Genomic DNA, 18066 nt, shown 5'->3' on the forward strand with positions numbered 1-18066 from the left:
GTTCACATGATTTGTCTCCAGCAGTTCAACATATTTTAGTTTCCTCTCACAAAGTCTCCACCAGGAAACTTTATAATGGCAAATGGAGGTGATTTGTTCATTGGGCTTCTCAGCATGGTATTGATAACTATGTCGCCCCTATTCATAGTATTCTGTAATTCTTGACTTCGTTCTTTCAGCTTCTATGATAAGGGTTCAATTAGCTGCCATATCTAACTTCCATGTGGGATGCAGTGGTTCAAACATTATGTCCCACAGATTATGTAAATCCTTTTTGAAAGGGACTCATCACCTTAGGCCACCTATCAGACATCCTGTTACTTTCTGGAATCTGAATTTGGTGCTGTCTCAACTCATTCTTCCACCTTTTGAGCCTGCATCATCTTGTCCTTTGAAGTTCCTTTCTTGGAAGACAATTTTCCTAGTGGCTATTACTTCGGCTCGTAGAGGCCCCCATATCTTGTCTTTCACTCCGACAGAGTGTCTTTAAGAACAAATTCTACCTTTCTTCCTAAGGTCTGCTCCGAGGCAAATTTGAACCAGTCTATTGACCTTCCTACTTTTTTCAGACATCATGCTAATAGAATGGAGTACATGTTACATAAGCTTGATGTTCACAGACAATTGAGGTTTTATTTGGACAGAACAAAAGAATTTAGGAAATCTGATCAACTATTTGTTTCCTATGCAGACAATAAGAAGGGTTTGTCTGTATCCAAAGTTACATTATCCAAATGGATTGCTGATTGTATAAAATTTGATTATTCTTTAGCTAAACAACCTTTAGAACGTGAGGTAAAAGCCCATTCTACCAGGGCTGTTTCTACATCTTTAGCCCACGCAGCCTGTCTACCTTTGGACACCATTTGTGCAGCTGCTACTTGGTCCAAACCTCATACGTTTATCACTCATTACAAAGTGGACAGGGCCTCCAGGGACAGGGCTTCCTTTGGTTCCACCGTTCTCAGGAATATACTCCCGTGAGCCGCCCAGGATTAGGGTGCTTGGGACGCTATCCACGTGTAAAGAACAAATGGCGAGATGGAACATCTTCACATAAAGAAGTTATGTTCTTACCATAACATTCCATGTGAGTTGTTCATCTCGCCTTTGTTCTTACCCTCCCATCTTCCTCCTCCAGGTTATGGAAGAACAGGTATGACTTGTGGTTTGGTTGGTCTTGCTAATGTCCTTCTTTCCAACCAGATTATGGTTTTACTATTGTAAATAGTTATGTACTTTGTACATTGTTTATAATTGGTTGCTTAGTATATTTTTTTCTTGCTGGTTCAGCAAACTAGATTTGGGGTTGGTAGGAGAGCATCATGGGATAGGGACTGTGCCTTGAGCTTACTCAAAGATCTTGGGCTTGGAAAGCGGCCGACTCAGCTCCGTACCCACGTGTAAAGAACAAAGATGAAATGAACAACTCACATGGAACGTTATGGTAAGTACATAACTTCTTTTTTTACCTGTCTGAAAAGTTAAGTTTTAGTGGACAGTCACTATTTTTAAAACAGAAAGATTGATTGAAAGGGGGTGGTCACTTTTGTATTCTGGTACTAAGGAATACAGTAGGATGGCAATAAAGTTGAATGGGAGTGATTTCACAAAATGATAATTTTGTGCTTACTCAAGCCTGTAAAAACAGAGAGAAAATGAGATATATGGTCAAATTAACATAAGGGTAAGGCAACTAGAAAGACAGTGGTTTTTAGGAACACTACAGTAACTGGGTGAGAGGGTGGGGAAAAAATTCTGCCTGACTTCAAGAGACAGAGCTGTGGTCTCTCTTCAAGTTTTAATATGCAGTTAAAAGCAGAATACAAGTAAAACACAAGGTAAATAAAACAAATCACAGTATTCAAAATAGAAAAAGGCAATAAAGTAATACAACAAATAAAAAGCAAACTAACCTTTCCCTCACAGCAAAGTGTAGCAGAGTCTGGATGAACATTTCTAGTAAAGCTCTCTCCTGATTGCTCTGATTTCTGCAAGAAGGGTATCTGAGTTGCAAGCTCTTACGGTGTGCCAAGCTTATGTCATTTTCCACAGGGACAAGGTTTCTTTTAAGACTAATCTTTCTGTTATGCTTAACATGGTATCCGAGTAAGCCAAACTATCCATCTCCCCATTTTCTTTCCTGAGTCCAAAAATTAGGGAGAAAGGATGCTCCATACCTTGGATGTCCACAGACAATTCAGGTACTATATTGACAGAACTAAATATTTTAGATCTTTTGATCAAATGTTAAATTCTTGTAAAGGTAGTAAGAAGAAGGGACAGCCTGTGTCCGAACAGACTATTTCTAAATGGTTGTCTAAGGCTATTACCTCTTGTTATTTTCACCACAACAAAACTATTCCAGGCAGGGTCAAGGCCCATGCTACCAGGGCCTTGGCTTCATCTATAACTTTTTAGAAAGTTTTAGATTTTAAAAGTATTTTAGAGGTTGCAGCTTGGTCCTCTTTACATATTTTTACAAATGATTGTAAATGTAATTCCTTGTTTAGGTCTGCATCAGACTTTGCAAGGACCATTGTCTGGGGCTCATGGAATCTTCTCCATCCACCTCCCATATATAGTAAGTTTGGGTAATCTACTATGTAACTAAGTCTACTGCAGTAATGATCACTATAATGAACATAGTACAGTTGTAGAAGTAAACCTACCACAACATTATATGTTTGAATGATCACTGCTGCAGTTGCTGCTCCCTCTCTCCAATCTCCTTGTGTTTTTTTTTTGTGTTGCTTATGCCAGGGTATGTTCATTTTTTTTTTGTTCATTCTAGTATTATCCTTTCAGGGCACAGCCTCCATCTCTTTGTTGGCAGGAAATCTCCGAGAGGCTTGGCACCCAAACTTGTCTTTTAGTCAGCACAGCTCAAGCTGACAGAATGGGTGCATGGAAGGTGCCCTGAAGCTTTGGAAGGTGGCCAGCTGTTATATCCTTGACAGGATATCACCCATATAGCAAAGGCTGCTGCAGCAGTGATCATTTGAGCATCTGCTGTTATGGAATGTTTACTTATACAACTGTACTTTTTCAGGGTTGGTCCTCAGCCATATTAATCCCACTAACTGGTCAGTACTTTAATAAGAATGTTGGAAATATCAATAGAAAGGCATATATGGCAAGGCAGGGCCGGCTTTAAAGAGAAATAAATAATGCTGTAATTGTTTGTAAGTTTCTCCCCAAACTGTTATCTGTACTTAATATTCCATATTAGATTTGCTGGGTCTATATTAGAACATTGAAAGTTTAATAGTTCGAATCACTAAAGGTCGACCTTTATTGATCGAACTATTAAAATTTCGAATGTTCATAAAAATAAATTAAAAAAAAAGAAAATCTAATGGGGGCAAGCCCCCCCGCACACCCACCCCCCGTTACTTAAATATACCAACTCCGAGACTGCACTACATTGAAGAAAACAGAAATCTCCCCTTACGGAGATTTCCATTCATCCGTTCGATGTTCTACATTTTTGCTATTCTCATGTCGACAATGTCGGATTCTACATTGTCGGCTTTCGAGAATATAGTATAGACCCAGATTTGCTAACTAGTAAATTCTGTTGTTTTAGCCATTAACTTAATAATACAGGTGTTCATACCTGATTGCTTAATTACTACTGTAGTTGCTTTCTTTGTGCTTTGAAAGTATGAGACAGCAAATATCTTGGATGCAGAAATTATGCATTATTTTTAGTATGCAATAATGGAAGTATAATGCTTAAAATCTGTCACATGTCCTTAATAAATCATGCAATGTACAAAAAGCTGCAACACATATTAAGTACTGTATTTTCGGTTTAAAGAAAGAGTTATGTGTTTTATAATTAATTATAGTGGTGACTCTGTTATAAAAAAAAAAATATATGTATATATATATAGATATATATATATATATATATATATATATATATATATATATATATATAGATATATATACACACACATACACACACATGTATGTGAAGGTGCAGATTCACTGTTGCATCATACAGACAGCCATTATGACCTGCGCCCTATGCAGGATTATTAGTCTCAATGACCTAGAGACAAAAATGATGAGACCCAGTTATCTGATGTGATAATAGCAAAGTATTTCAGACCAAACTAAGAGTAGAGGCAACAGGGCCTTTTTCAGACATGTGGACCTGGAGCTGCAGTTCTACAGCTGCCTTTTTAATCCAGACCTGCCTGTGCCACTTATCATGTTTCTAATTATAAGGCAAACATCTGAAAGTATTGACTGGAAGCTGGCACATTTAATTAGGATTTTATGTACCTGTATGGTTGTTTTCCTACTATTTTGCAGCCTATTTGTTTTATGATGAGACAACCTCATAGAGGTAGAGAATCATCATCTGTTTTGTGCAGATGTTACTTCTTGTTTAACTGCAATAAAGTAGCCAGATTTCAAGTGCAAACATTTTTATGAAAGAACTTCAAGGAACAGAAACATCATTGTAATTGGTTAACACATTTGTGTTTCCACCATGTGAGCTGGAAAAAAGTAAGAAATGGCAAATAAATAAAAAATAGTGGCTTCGGTATAATCTGCCTTATATCACTATCCTCTTACGAAAAATCAGCAAAGTATGCTTTTTAGTGGCCTAGTAATGACAAAATGCACAAAACTGTTTTCTGATTTTTCTTTTCATCTTGTCATGCAACATTTACACATGTATAACTAAATGGTACTGCATTAGGCACAGAAGTTGAACAGATTAGCAGTAAAGTGAATAAATGACTATATATCCAGATGTTAGAGTCATACAAAAATTGGATGAGTAAGACTTTATAGAAAAGAAGCTATCAGAAAATATTAAAAACCTGTGTTTCCTGAACTATAGCTGACTTTGGATTGGCGAAGCAAAAACAAGAGAACAGCAAGCTTACTTCAGTAGTTGGAACAATTCTGTATTGCTGGTATGTAATGAAAATACATTGTCTGGTTTGAGATAAAGATACTGTATGTGTGGTTGTTTGCAGCTCTTTAATAGCATTGTGAAATTAACAGATTGTCTGAACTGCAATTTCTGTTGTTTACATTGTTGCTGTATATTTACTTAGCTTATTTTTAACCGTGTTCTGATCCCTGTCCAACATGACATTTAATCTTTCTACATGGTTTTTTGTTTTCAATTATTTCCACTGTTGTTTCATTCCATCATTTATCTGCAAGGATGTCTTGCCAGCAAGAAAATATACAGAAAACGTATATTGCCTTCACTGTACTGACAGTTGCATTTTTACTGAATTTACTTTATTTCTCTGTACTGCTTATCTGTACCTGATTATAACTCTCTGTTCCCCTAAATGTGACTGAGATCAACACAATGAGCTCCTAGAACTACCATTTTGTAAGTTAGGGTACCTATTGTTTTATGTCCAATCCATACCACCAGTATTAAGAATGTAGTACCATCAGAGAGAGAGAGAGAGAGAGGCACGTAGTGTCGCATCCTCTATTCCACTACACGTCACTCTGAGTACCCCTTCATAAAGAGACCTCCTGAGCACTAAATTCCTTTATCATCTGTACCATTAAATTGCAGGGAAGAACAACCCCCAAACCCTTCATCTAAGAAAGGATTGATGGTCATTGGCCACTTGATCCTTCACATATATATTGGCTAGCTTTATAGCATATGAACTGCAAGTGAACTAGTTCACTGTTGCCATAAACAGGAATTTTCTGTATTTAACATTTGTAGCTTTGCTCCCTCCAACAGCAGCAGCATTAGTATCTGCCTGAGATTTGTATGTCTTGCATTTATTTTGATAATTGAGACACTAGAAAACAGGAAAACAAGGTTAATTTATCCGTGGCAGCTTTTAAACTACCATTACACCAACTTTTCACGTCTTCCAAGTCTTCATAATGCAGTTGTTTAAAACAGTTCAGTATTACCTGTATTCTAAAATGTACAAATGCTATTATAAATTTTACCTGTTAACTAAGTATAGCACATTGTAGTCTTTTTAATCCAAATAGTATGCACACGCACACATACACACCTGTGAAAAAACAATCCTGCCTTTTTCTTTTTTTTTTTTTTTTTTTTTTTTTTTTTTTTTTTTAAGTTCCAGAGGAAACTTTTTTATTTTTAGTAAGTCACTAGACTGATTGGTACATAGGTTTGCTTATTTAGAAGTAATATCAGAGAGTAATTTTTATGTAAAAGGGATATAACTGATTTGGACTCAAAATATATTATCATTTAAGTTTAGAAAAATACTTGACAGTTTGCTGTCACACCCTATTGTTGGATATTATTTTGTAAAACTCCCATTACTTTGACCCTCTGAATGTCTTAGCCAGTACAGTGGTGGATCCAGGAATTTGCAAAAGGTGGGGGGATGGAGGCGCATTCTGGTTAACTGAGTACTGGGATGGAAGTGGGATAAGTGGGACACTGGGTTTGGTGGTTTGGAAAGATCACCGTAAGAAGCTCTGACATCATGTGTGGAAAGACAGCAATATACATTCAGTTCCACATGATGTTACTGCGGATTTGGTAGTAGATCTTGTTCCAGTCAGCTCCCCTAGACTCTCCCACAGTTGTCTGTAACTGCCTTTAAATAACTGACCTTTTGAACACTGCCCCATCAAGCTACTTAACTGAATATGCTACTTGAAAGTCCAACAGGGCATCTTTATTCCTCGCAAAGGGAAGGTATCAGAGAAAGAGTCCCCTAGATCTGCTAGCTAAAGCGATTATACCTGGACTAATCCTTTGTACTCTGTTTTTTGTTAATCCTGTCATCCCTGGGTCACAGATGGTACCAGACCTGACTCGAGCTTTCTGGATTACATCTGTTCACAGTTGTTTTTATGTCACATCAATATATTTGCCTTACATGCTGATAATATTTCCATGTCTCCAAGTACTCCCAGATGTGTGGGGCAGATGTTAGTGTCAAACACATAATTAATGTACTTCTCTGCATACTTTCCTTAAGTAAGGCTACATAAGAGGATATGCTGTTTTTTTCAGCATGTTTTAAAACTAATTAATTCATTCAGTTCATATGTAAACTAGGAAGTCCCTATGAGCCTGAGGCCCTTATGAAAATGAGTTTTGTAGTTTAAAAGTAATGACTGGAAAGCACAAAAATCTGGTAGGGATGTTCTTGAATACAGATTGTGTGCTCATAGTGTAGGCGTTCATTAATATGGCCTTTAAGTCTTTAAAACAATTTGGCCTACTACAGGGTATAATGAAAACCAGAAATCAAATGGTATTAAAGAATGTATTTATAACTATGATAGATCCATGATTGAATATAATTTGTTGTTTTGTAATGTATTACTGACATAGGAAGTTCAGAAATAGGTTAAAAAAAGAATAAAATAAGTGCACTTGCGTTGAGATTGAAATATCTGCATGTTTTCAACATTTCATATAAAGTAATCAGGGGAAATGTATTAAGGCTAAATTACGAGGAACAGTTCTGATCTTAAGCAAGTAATTGGTTTAATAAAGGCTGTAGAATATCCTGATATATGGGTCTGTGGTACTAAATACATAAAAAAACAGAATCAAGCAAAGAAAGAGATAAGTTTATAACTCAAAGGATTCCTAAATTCTGGAACAGTATACCTGTTTATGTCAGAAATTCTTGTTCCATGTCAATCTTCAAAAAGAAGTTAGATGATTATATGGAGAAAATAAATACAAGTATGGCTTTTGGGGTCTGCAATGCTTAAGGTCAATAAAGAGTATCTGCAGTTAAATTAAACAATGGTGCTAGGCATGTAATAAATTGTGTTAAGTTATAGTCCTGATAAGTTCATGGATTATTGAAACGCAGGCTAGGTTTAAACAGCTATAGTAGTGACAGGGACTGTTACTGATAGGAGATAACCATGAAGAAATATACAGCTTAACATTTAGTGCCTAAGGTGATAGTGATAAAGTTAATTATGTATTTAAGGTAAGAGTTAAGCTTGGAGTGGTGATTATTAATTGTAGTAATAAGTTGCTCCGGAGGTATGGTTTGGCTTAGTTTGTAAGGTAAGTTAGCAAAACATGGGACAGATTAAAGTAATAATTAGGTAGGAGCTAATGCCATAAACAGCTACAAATAACAATAATAGCTTGCAGGCAGATAATTAAACACATAAGCAATTCCTTAGGAGGCAAAATCTGAGCATGAAAACAGTCTACCAATAGACAAGGCAGCGATTGCCTACAGCAAAAGCAGTCTTGAGAGGAATAACAGTCTAGGTACAAAACAGTGTGCTGGCAAAACAGTACAACCAAACAGTGCACAACAGTAAAATATCAAATAACCGACTAAGATAACAGTCAGAGATTTGAGTTTCACACTTTAACTATCTCTTCTCTTGTGCTATATTTACAACTTTGATTTGGGAATCTCTCTCTCTTTCGTCTGAATACACTTTTCTTCTATTATTGTTTGGTCCACAAAAAAAAAAAAAAAAAAAATTTTCCTATTTTGTTTTATTTTTTTTTATCTATCATGATTGCTAAGTTACTATGTAAACAAGTGTTTTGTCTGACAAGTGAACTGTAACTGAAGTTGCAATGTTCTGTTTGTTATTGTTTTTGTTTTTATGTGGAGCTAATCTCCTCGGGCTTCTACTGAAAATGGACATAAATCCAGTTAGACTAGCCCGGTCAACAAATGTAAAATAAATACATATCCTTCAAAAACTGTATACTAACACAAAACCTTTTATTCTAAAAACATTATGTCCCTATTTTGTGCCTTTGTACCCCATTATTATTGGCTTTGTACATTTTTCTTGTGCTAAGAGGTTGAAAGCTATGAATCCTCACCCCCCCCCCCACTTATATATACCAATTATGTGATCTTGTTATGAAACCTTGCTTCCCTTCCTCACCAAAGCCTAAAATAATGAGGGAACAGTAGCCCAAAAATAGGAAAAGCATTTAAATACTGTTCTTATACACTTAGAAAGTTGCACCTTCTTATTTCAAATGGGACTTAACTCTAACCAATACAAGATGTCAATGGATTATTTTCGGGGAGGGGGTTAATCTTTAGCTGTAAAAGTGCAAAGCCTGAAAGTTTTTATATGAAAATAATGCATTTCCAATATCAGATTATAGAATGTTTACCATGTTTTTGTCAAGGAGTGATGTGCTATATATGGTGCCTTTGCTGGTAGCTTATGTGAAAGAAAAAAACTCCCAAAAGGTAAAGGTCATACTGGGGAAGACTTTCACACTGTGGAAAGAGGGAAGTTTAAAAATTCTATAGTAAAGCTATCTGTGTCAGTCCTAAGGTAATCAACATGTACTTAAGCGTGAATGGGCGTACCTTCTTTGAAGGTTGGGCGTCGGGCTGGCAACTCGGCACCGTAAACATCCACTGCCATTGATGAGCAGACTGAAGTTCCACTGTCGCGACCCCTAACTGGGAAAAGCTGAAAGACAAACGAAAAACTTAATTTATTTCACGTTAACAACAGCAAGAACTGATACAAATGGGAAACGGGTTGAGTTTTATTTATTGCTCATTAAATTGGTTATACAGAGTGCCAGAAAGGTGCCTTTTAATTTTCCTTCCCTGAGTCCCAACTCAATTCACAGTCCAGACTAAATGTTAAATTTTCTAGCACTATAAGGTATAAAATAAAGCAGAACTACTTAGCATAAACTCATCTCCACATTGGCATTATTCCTTAGCTTCAAATTCTCAAACTGAATTTTGTAAGCCATAAAACACCAGTTAAGATTAATTTTTATAATGTTTTTAAATAAAGCATGTTAGCAAATATATGGCAGTCCCAGCTCAGCATACCTTTTACACTTGGGTGGCAACTGCTCAATTACTGTACTGCCTTCTGTTACTCAATATTACTTTGTCAGATTTTTAGGGCATGTTCAGCCCATGCTCCCCAGTCTGACCACCATGTAGTGATCAAATATAGCATGATGGCAAAGTTAGAGGATAATTACAAACTCCATGGTTTAAATATCACTTTATGGGACTAGTGTCTTGAGCATTTTTTGATACCTCATCATGTTTAAAAGGACACCGTATCAGAAGAATTCTGCATAGCACTAGGTTGTAGTAGGTAAAATATCACATTAGGGTAATGGGTACAATGACCTGGGAAGGACAATACCCTACATGAGATACAGTAGTATACAAAAAGAGAAAACTTACTGAACTGAATGATGTGAAACACACTGTACAGATGATAAGGAAAAGAGCACAGTAAGAGAAACTAAAGCTAAAGAATATAAAAAAAGGAGAGACAGAGTAGTTTGATCAAGGTTAAAGGACATACAGCATGGCTCATGGGAACCACTGTAGGAGTATGGCAGAATATCTTGATCTGATGTTGTCAATCTTCATTCCTTCTTGACTGTGGGGTTCAGTTCCAATCCTCAAAACCGACTCTGCCGTTATATCAAGCTCACGCCGGCCAAAAACTCTCAAGCTAAGGCTACCCATACTGTTACTCTTGCTTTTACCTCAGATCTCGTTTGTCTCATAGAAAATCGGAAACATCAGCCATACTCTCAGCTAAGCGCTAAACTTTTTTGATTATATCACTATTTTTGTCTAACCTTTTTGCTTGTTTCTTCTTTCTTTTGCTCTCTAAGGTTCTTGTTGTGAGTGATTTGTATCTACCCTTTTCTTACCTTCTAAGTATTCTGCTTACCATCGTTCGCATAGGCCCCTCATTTCCCTCTACCTGTTGGTATTTCTTTGATACCATTGCTGGTATCCTTATTTCCTTCCCTCCTACCTTTTTCTCTTACCCTCTTTGTGGGTCAAGTACCATTGTTGGTATATATAAAAACAACAAAAAAAAATGTGTTCTATACTTCTTGTTTTCACGAGTGTTTGTATTATGTGTGTGTGTTCCATTTTCTTACTAGAAAAATGGCAGAAAAGCAGAAGCGAACCACAGGGTTCAAACAATGTAGGGACTGTGGCAGAAAGATGCCTAAATCTGATGGGCATCTTTCATGCATTTATTGCTTGGGTGTCCCCCATCTTGAGTTACAACCTCCATGTGAAGTCTGCAAGGATTTTAAGAGATTGCTAAGATGCCCATTTAGTAAAGCTTTTTCTGAGGCATAGACATCTTAATCTCCCAGAACAGAATAAAAAAAAAATGGAGCCATTCGGTACCATCCTCCCCCAAGGTACACAAATCTAAAATTCCAAAGTCTCAGGTTTCGACTCATCCATTAGAACCAAAGCCTAAAGTTCCTAGGACTGCACCGACTCCTTTTCTGGTACTGAAACCAGTTAAATCCCCCATGGTGCAATGTATCATTGAGATTACCTAGACTCCTACGGCGCTGACCTTGTCTTTGGTACAGACGACCTCCCGGCACTGACAATAGTCTCCTCAAATATTTTGGTGTCATCTTCCCCTGCCAAGCAAATTTCTGTTCAGCAGACCATGGTGGCGAAAGTTGAGATACTAAGTACCCCCAGGACTAGATACTCCCTATCTATAGACCCCTTTTTGGGTCAGCAGTTAAGTCTCTTTGTAGACGGACTGGAATCGCCTTCAGAAATGTCCATCCATTCTTCCAGGAGTCTTTCAAAACTGGGCATAGTTAGATTGGTGGATCAGTTCTTGGCAACCAGAGATCTTGCTGCTCCCTCTCGGACCTCCCTCCATCCCAGAGCCAAGGTTTACTCTCCCAGGAGTCCCACATACCTTCTTCCTTCAACCTCTCCACAGGTCTTTGACCCCACTACCTAGACGTTCCCAGTGCCAGCTACTTCAGTACTGATGGTGGATCTCATCTTGGTACTGGAACTGACTCTCTGGTCTTCAACTCCATTGGAGCTGTCACACCCATGGGACCGAGATTTGGCTGCTGGCTCCGGCATCCCTGGATTGGCTCAGATTTTATTTCCCGGAGCCATCTATGGCTCTTGGTGCCCTGGCTCCTACTCAGGGAGGCAGCTCATTGGAGTGGGAAGTGACCCCGGTTCCAAGGTTGTCTTTCTTGGTTCTGGGCTCCCATCCCTCTTCGGGCAGGCCTGCCTTCCAGGTTATGGAGACAGCCCTACCCTCAGCAGGCTCACAGTTGGTACCATTCCTGTTGGAGTGTCACATTTATGTATCCTCTGGCACCTAGCTGTCACAATCTGCTAACCTTGGGACAGTGGGCACAAGAGCAGCAAGATACTCTACTGCAGTGTCCCCTATTTTCGGAGTCCTCCTCAAACTTTACCCCTGCGGAGCCACCCCGTAAGAGATTGTGCAAGAGAAGAAGCACCTGGATTCTCCAGAATAATTGGTCACTGAAGATACAGATTTCGATGAAGGGGAAGGGTCCCCACGATCAACCCCTGAAAATGTCTCCTTTGCAGACATCATGGAGATTCTGAAACAGATGAGTGATTGGAAGTCCTCAAAACCATCCTCCAAGGAATCTGTCTTCTTGCAGGCTTTCATGCCCAGCCATCTACTTCTTGGGTGACCCCACCTGCAGATGAACTAATTAAACTCATTGTACAGCATACGTGGAAGGCTCCAAACACCATAGAGCGAATTCACCAGAGACTGGTCAAAATTATCTCAGCCCTGAAGGATCACCCCATTGGTTGAAAGATCTAGTAGTGGATGCCATGGTGGTGGTGATAGACACTAACAAGGAACTCACTGAAGAGAGTTCAGCTGTCCATCCTACAAACAGAGAGTCTCAGATGATGGACAGATTTGGGATGTGGGTCTTTGCTTCAACAACCTTCGCATTTCGGTCCTTGAACGTCATGACACATTTCACCTGACTCCAAAGGGATCTGATAACTGAGCTTTCAGATACCTTGGCAGGAGCAGTGTCTGATGAGGTCCAAGATACGGTTGCCTCCCAGCTTGCCACCCTAGAGTCAATCTCCAACTCATCTGTGTGTCTTATTGCACATACAGCCGAAGGGACGTCCAGGGTAGTGAGCACAGGTGTTGCCATTAGGCCCCACGCCTGTATGTGCTTGTGTGATTTTGTGGACCCCTTTAAGTCTTCCTTTATCAGTGCTCCTATTGATGCTACTTCGTTGTTTGGCCCCAAAGTCAGAGACACATTAACCAGGTGTGAGAAGAATGGAAAGACCCTTTCTGCTGTGGACCTGCATTTTTCCACTCCTCAGTGACCTTACTTCAGGAATCAGAGGAGTGGAAAGATGTGGTTCAAGAAGACCCAAGGGCCTTTTCAGGACACAAGTGATGAGTATTCCTCCCAGGGCAGAGAGGGGAACTCTTCAGGAAGATGCCCCTCCCATGGCAGAGGGATTCCTTGCAACCAGGATTCCAGGGATTCCTTTTCTGGACAATCCTACCACCGCTCCTGAGCTGCTGCCCGATTGTTTACCTCTGGAAGCAGTCAGGAGAATATTTTCCCTGCACCACGCAGCAGGGCACTCTATAACATCATATTCCTGGGTGCAGACAATAATTAACAGAGGTTACCATATTCCCTTCAATCTTTCTCCCAAACCACAAAGGCTGATGTTCCACCCAGTCAGAGGGATATAGCAGCACTAGAGATTCAAAAGCTTCTTCAAAAAAGAGTCATCCAAGCAGTCCCACCAGACCAGATAGGATCTGGATTTTACTCAAGATTCTTTTTAGTGCCAAAAAAGACAGGGGACTGGAGGCCAATCCTAGATCTCAATGTATTGAACAAATTTGTGCAACAAACAAAATTCTGGATGGTCACGGTTCAGTCTATCCTTCATTTTCTGGAGGAATGTGATTGTATGTGCTTCATAGATCTTCAGGATGCGTATTTCCACATAAAGATGGACAAATGCTCCAGGAGATATCTCCGCTTCCAGCTTGGAGCCAGTCATTACCAGTTTCGAGCACTGCCCTTTGTTCTCACTACAGCCCCAGGGTGTTCACTAAATGCATGGCAGTTGTAGCAGCTTACTTAAGGCTACAGGGATTCCGTTTGTTTCCATATTTAGATGACTGGCTCCTCACCACACCCACCAGGCATCTGCTGTTTTCCACCTTGGAATCCATTCCACATCTTGCTGAGTTCTTAGTCAGTTCAATAACAGCTATCTCCCACACAGGATATAGAATTCATCTGAGCAAAATTAACTTAACAAGTGTAGTGTCCCAAAAATCACAGATGCACAGGTGAAAACAGTCCTTTCAAAAGCCAAAAACACAGTGTCAGTGGGACCAGATGGTGCCTCAGGCTGCGTCTTGCATGAACTACAGAACAAACTAACCCCCTCCTAAACATGTTATTCAACCTCAGCCTCTCCACAGGCTACGTGCCCATAGAATGGCGCACAGCAACGGTTATTCCTCTCCACAAAGGAGGGGCCACAACTGACCCTGGTAACTATCGCCCCATAAGCCTGACTAGCCTGGTCTGCAAGGCTATGGAGCGCATCATCATGGAACTTATTAACAAAGACATTAGGAACCTCCAAACACTTCACCCCGGTCCCTGACCCAGTTCGGCTTTGTTAAGGGCAGATCATGCCTAGTAAACCTGGTTGACTTCTTCGAGACAGTCACCAAGGCCATAGACGAGGGAAAGGTGGTTCACACAGCCTACCTTGACTTTGCCAAGGCTTTCGACACCATTCCCCACTTGCGTATTACAGAAAAACTCACCAGCCTGAGCATAAACCCCTACATCACTAGATGGGCTGCCAAACTGGCTTACAGACAGAGCTCACACGGTAAGAATAGCGAGCTCCAGGTCTGACTCTAAACCAGTCACAAGTGGTGTCCTGCAAGGCTTGGTCCTGGGACCCCTACTGTTCACCATATACTTCTGAGAAGTACAGGCAAACACAGGAGGACTATGGCTAACCAAGTTCGCCGATGACTGCAAACTGGGAGCCATAATTAACTCTCCGGCTGACACGAACATCCTCCAAAAGAGCCTTACTGAGATGGACACCTGGTGTCAAAGTCATGGCCTCAAGCTAAATGCCAAAAAATGCATAGTCATCCCATTTGGGAAAAGCAAAACACCCACAAATTACCACATAGGTGGCATCCTCCTTAATACAGAAGAGGTAATAAGAGATCTGGGGACCCAGGTAGATAGTAATCTCTCCTTTGACAGTCATATTGCCAAAGTAGTTAGGAAATACTTCTATGTGACCCATCTAATTACTAAAGGGTTCACATCTAGAAATAAAGAGGTTATAGTGCCCCTCTACTCATCACTCATTAGACCCATCATAGAGTACAATGCCCCATTTGGGATGTACCTCACAAGACACTTCCAACAGCTGGAAAGACCACAAAAGTACCTCACCAAGAGGATTACTGGCCTCAAACATATGTCCTATTCAGCAAGACTGAAAAAACTCTGGCTGTACTCAGTGGCATATCGCTTACTCAGAGGTTATATCTGCCTGACTTACAAAGCCATGTCCAACTCAGAATTGATGGACATGCTCCACCTAAAGAAATCCAAGTCACTGTGAGCCACATGCTCTAGTGAGCTAAACCTCACCACAACAATAAACAGAACATGCTGGAGGGATAGATTCCTGTCACAGAGACTCCCCATGCTTTGGAACAAAATTCCAAATTACATCAGGCAGAGCCCCTCAATAACAATCTTCAAGAGAAACCTTGACGAGTGGATGGGTAACAGAACATACACCCATGGGATCACTTCATTGGCTCTGCTTGACTGAGGATCTGTTAATTAATCAATGGGGCAGTGAAAGCTGGCACACTCTGGATAGGCTTATAAATGCCCTCAGACAGGTAGCCTAGTACCTACCTATGAAATCCTGCATAGCTTCCCTTCCTCATCACAGACTGGTAAAGCTGAGGTTGCAACTTCAAGTGAAACTCTCTCAATGCAAAGTTCCTGCTCTTCTAGTTTTACAACTTCTTGGGTCCATGGCAGCGACAATCACTTTAGTCCCCCTGGCTCCTGGTGTCACAATGGTCACCGTTAACTCACCCAATGTCCCATCCATTCCTCATAACGAACCTCTGCAGACAGGATTTATCTTGGTGGATGATGCCAGAAGTGAATTTATGGAGTTGTCCCTTCTGCCCCTCTCAGCTCAAGGCTGTAGTGACTATGGATGTTTCTCTGATAGGGTGGGAGGGGCCTTTTCAGGAAAAGATAGTCCAAACCACTTGGTCAGCTCAAGAGACCAATCTGCATATCAGTGTCCTAGAACGGATGGCAGTGCTTTTAGCTTTGCAAGCATTCCAGTCTGCCCTTCCTTCAGGGACAATTGCTTTCCAGTCAGACAACATGTCAGCAGTTTGTTACATCAACAAACAGGAGAGAACCAGGTCCTATCCTCTATGTCGGGAAGCTTTAAGAGTTTGGCAATGGCAGTCCCTTCCAATCACTTTCTAATAGCAACGGATATTCTGGGAAATTCCAACATGATTGCGGACAACCTAAGCAGGTGTATCCTTCTAACTCATGAGTGGTCTCTCAGTCCCAAAGTAGCGACGAGAATCTTTCATCACTGGGGTCAGCCTTGCTGTGACCTTTTTGTCTGTCCTATAAACCACAAATGCAGCAGCTACTTTGCCCTAGTCCCCCCCCCCCCCTCGCGGGGAGTCCCAGAGAGATGCACTTCTCCACAATTGGCCCCCGGGACTTCTGTATGCCTTCCCACCAATCTATCTAATTCCCTAATTTCTGTATGCCTTCCCACCAATCTCTCTAATTCCCCAATTTCTGAGGACAGCCCAATGGTTGAGAAACAAAGTGATTCTCATTGCATCTTATTGGCCCTGTCAAGTCTGGTTTCCCTTTCCCTGGCCTCACCTAGTTCACTGCCCATGGACTCTGGATCCAACTCCAGATCTGTTATCTCATTCTCGAGGCTTGGTCCATCCCAGCCTTCAAAATCTCAAGCTGATGGCTTGGTTTTCTCCACTTCCAGTAATTGCCAGGCAAAACAATTTGTCCTCCCCAGTGCAAAAGATACTTCTGGCTTCTCATAAACCATCCATCAGAAAACTTTATCTTAGCAAATGGAAGAGATTTACTATTTAGTTTGATAAAAACTGTCTTGGTCATTTCTCTGCTTAAGTCGATAAAGTCCTGGAATACTTAGCCACCTTATTTCAATTGGAACATCAACTTCTACCATTAGAGTTTATTTAGCTGCCATTTCGAATTTCCATAATGGATTTGATGATCATTCTTTTGATGTCTCACCGTCTTTTCAGAACATTCTTAAGGGAGCTTCACATTTGAAGCCGCCTTTCAAAGACCCCATAGCACCTTGGGATTTAACCTTGGTCTTGCAATGTTTAGTTCATCAGCCTTTTGAGCCATCGGCCACCTGTGATCTCAAGTTTTATCTTGGAAGACCCTCTTCCTGGTAGCTATCATGTCTGCCAGGAGAATTTCAGAGTTACAGGCTGTGTGTGTGAAGCATCTGTATATCCTTTTTCACAAAGAGACAGAATCACTCAGAACTAATCCCTCCTTTCTGCCTAAAGTAGTGTTAGATTTCAGTATCAATCAGACCATAGATTTACCAGTCTTCTTTCCAAATTTCTCAAACAAGGGAGAATATTGTTTGCATTTGTTGGACGTCCACAGACAATTACGTTTCTATCCTTTTCAGGTACTAGATTGGGCAAACGAGTTTCAAAGGTCACTCTGTCAAAATAGTTGAGAGGCTGCATTACATTTATTTATAGTCAAAATACATTCGATTTATGAACAAAAGTTAGAGCTCATTCTACCAGATCTGTTTCCTTTTCAGTAGTCTTTCATTCCAGAGCTTCTGTGGAAGATATATGTGCAGCCGCAACTTGGGCTACTCCATATCACTCATTACAAATTAGACACGGTCTCCAGGGAAAGAGCATCCTTTGACTCTATGGTGCTCAGGAATGTCCTTCCTTAGGGTCTCCCAGGATCTAAAGTAGCTGGGGACTCTGTCCCAGCAGTCAAGAATGAATGAAGATTAACAACATCAGATAAAGAAGTTATATTTTTACCATAACGTTTCATCTGTGTTGTTGATCTTCATTTATTCTTGACATCCCACCCTCCGGCCCCCTCCTAGGGACTCTTGGAAGTTCGGAACTAGTCCTGGGGTTCTA

The 18066-nt window shown here is 40.3% G+C and overlaps 1 protein-coding gene across 1 annotated transcript in view; it reads left to right on the forward strand.

Moving 5' to 3' along the window:
• Positions 1–18066, forward strand: part of NEK10 (NIMA related kinase 10) — a 3576599-nt gene that overhangs the window by 2622608 nt on the left and 935925 nt on the right. The window contains exon 24 of the mRNA XM_044064761.1: positions 4865–4940. Coding sequence (XP_043920696.1) covers positions 4865–4940 — 76 coding nt within the window. The remainder of the gene's footprint in view (positions 1–4864; positions 4941–18066) is intronic.

The sequence above is a fragment of the Protopterus annectens genome, chromosome 3.part0 (genome assembly GCF_019279795.1).
Source record: "Protopterus annectens isolate FY-2018-M chromosome 3.part0, PAN1.0, whole genome shotgun sequence".
Lineage (NCBI taxonomy): Eukaryota > Metazoa > Chordata > Ceratodontiformes > Protopteridae > Protopterus > Protopterus annectens.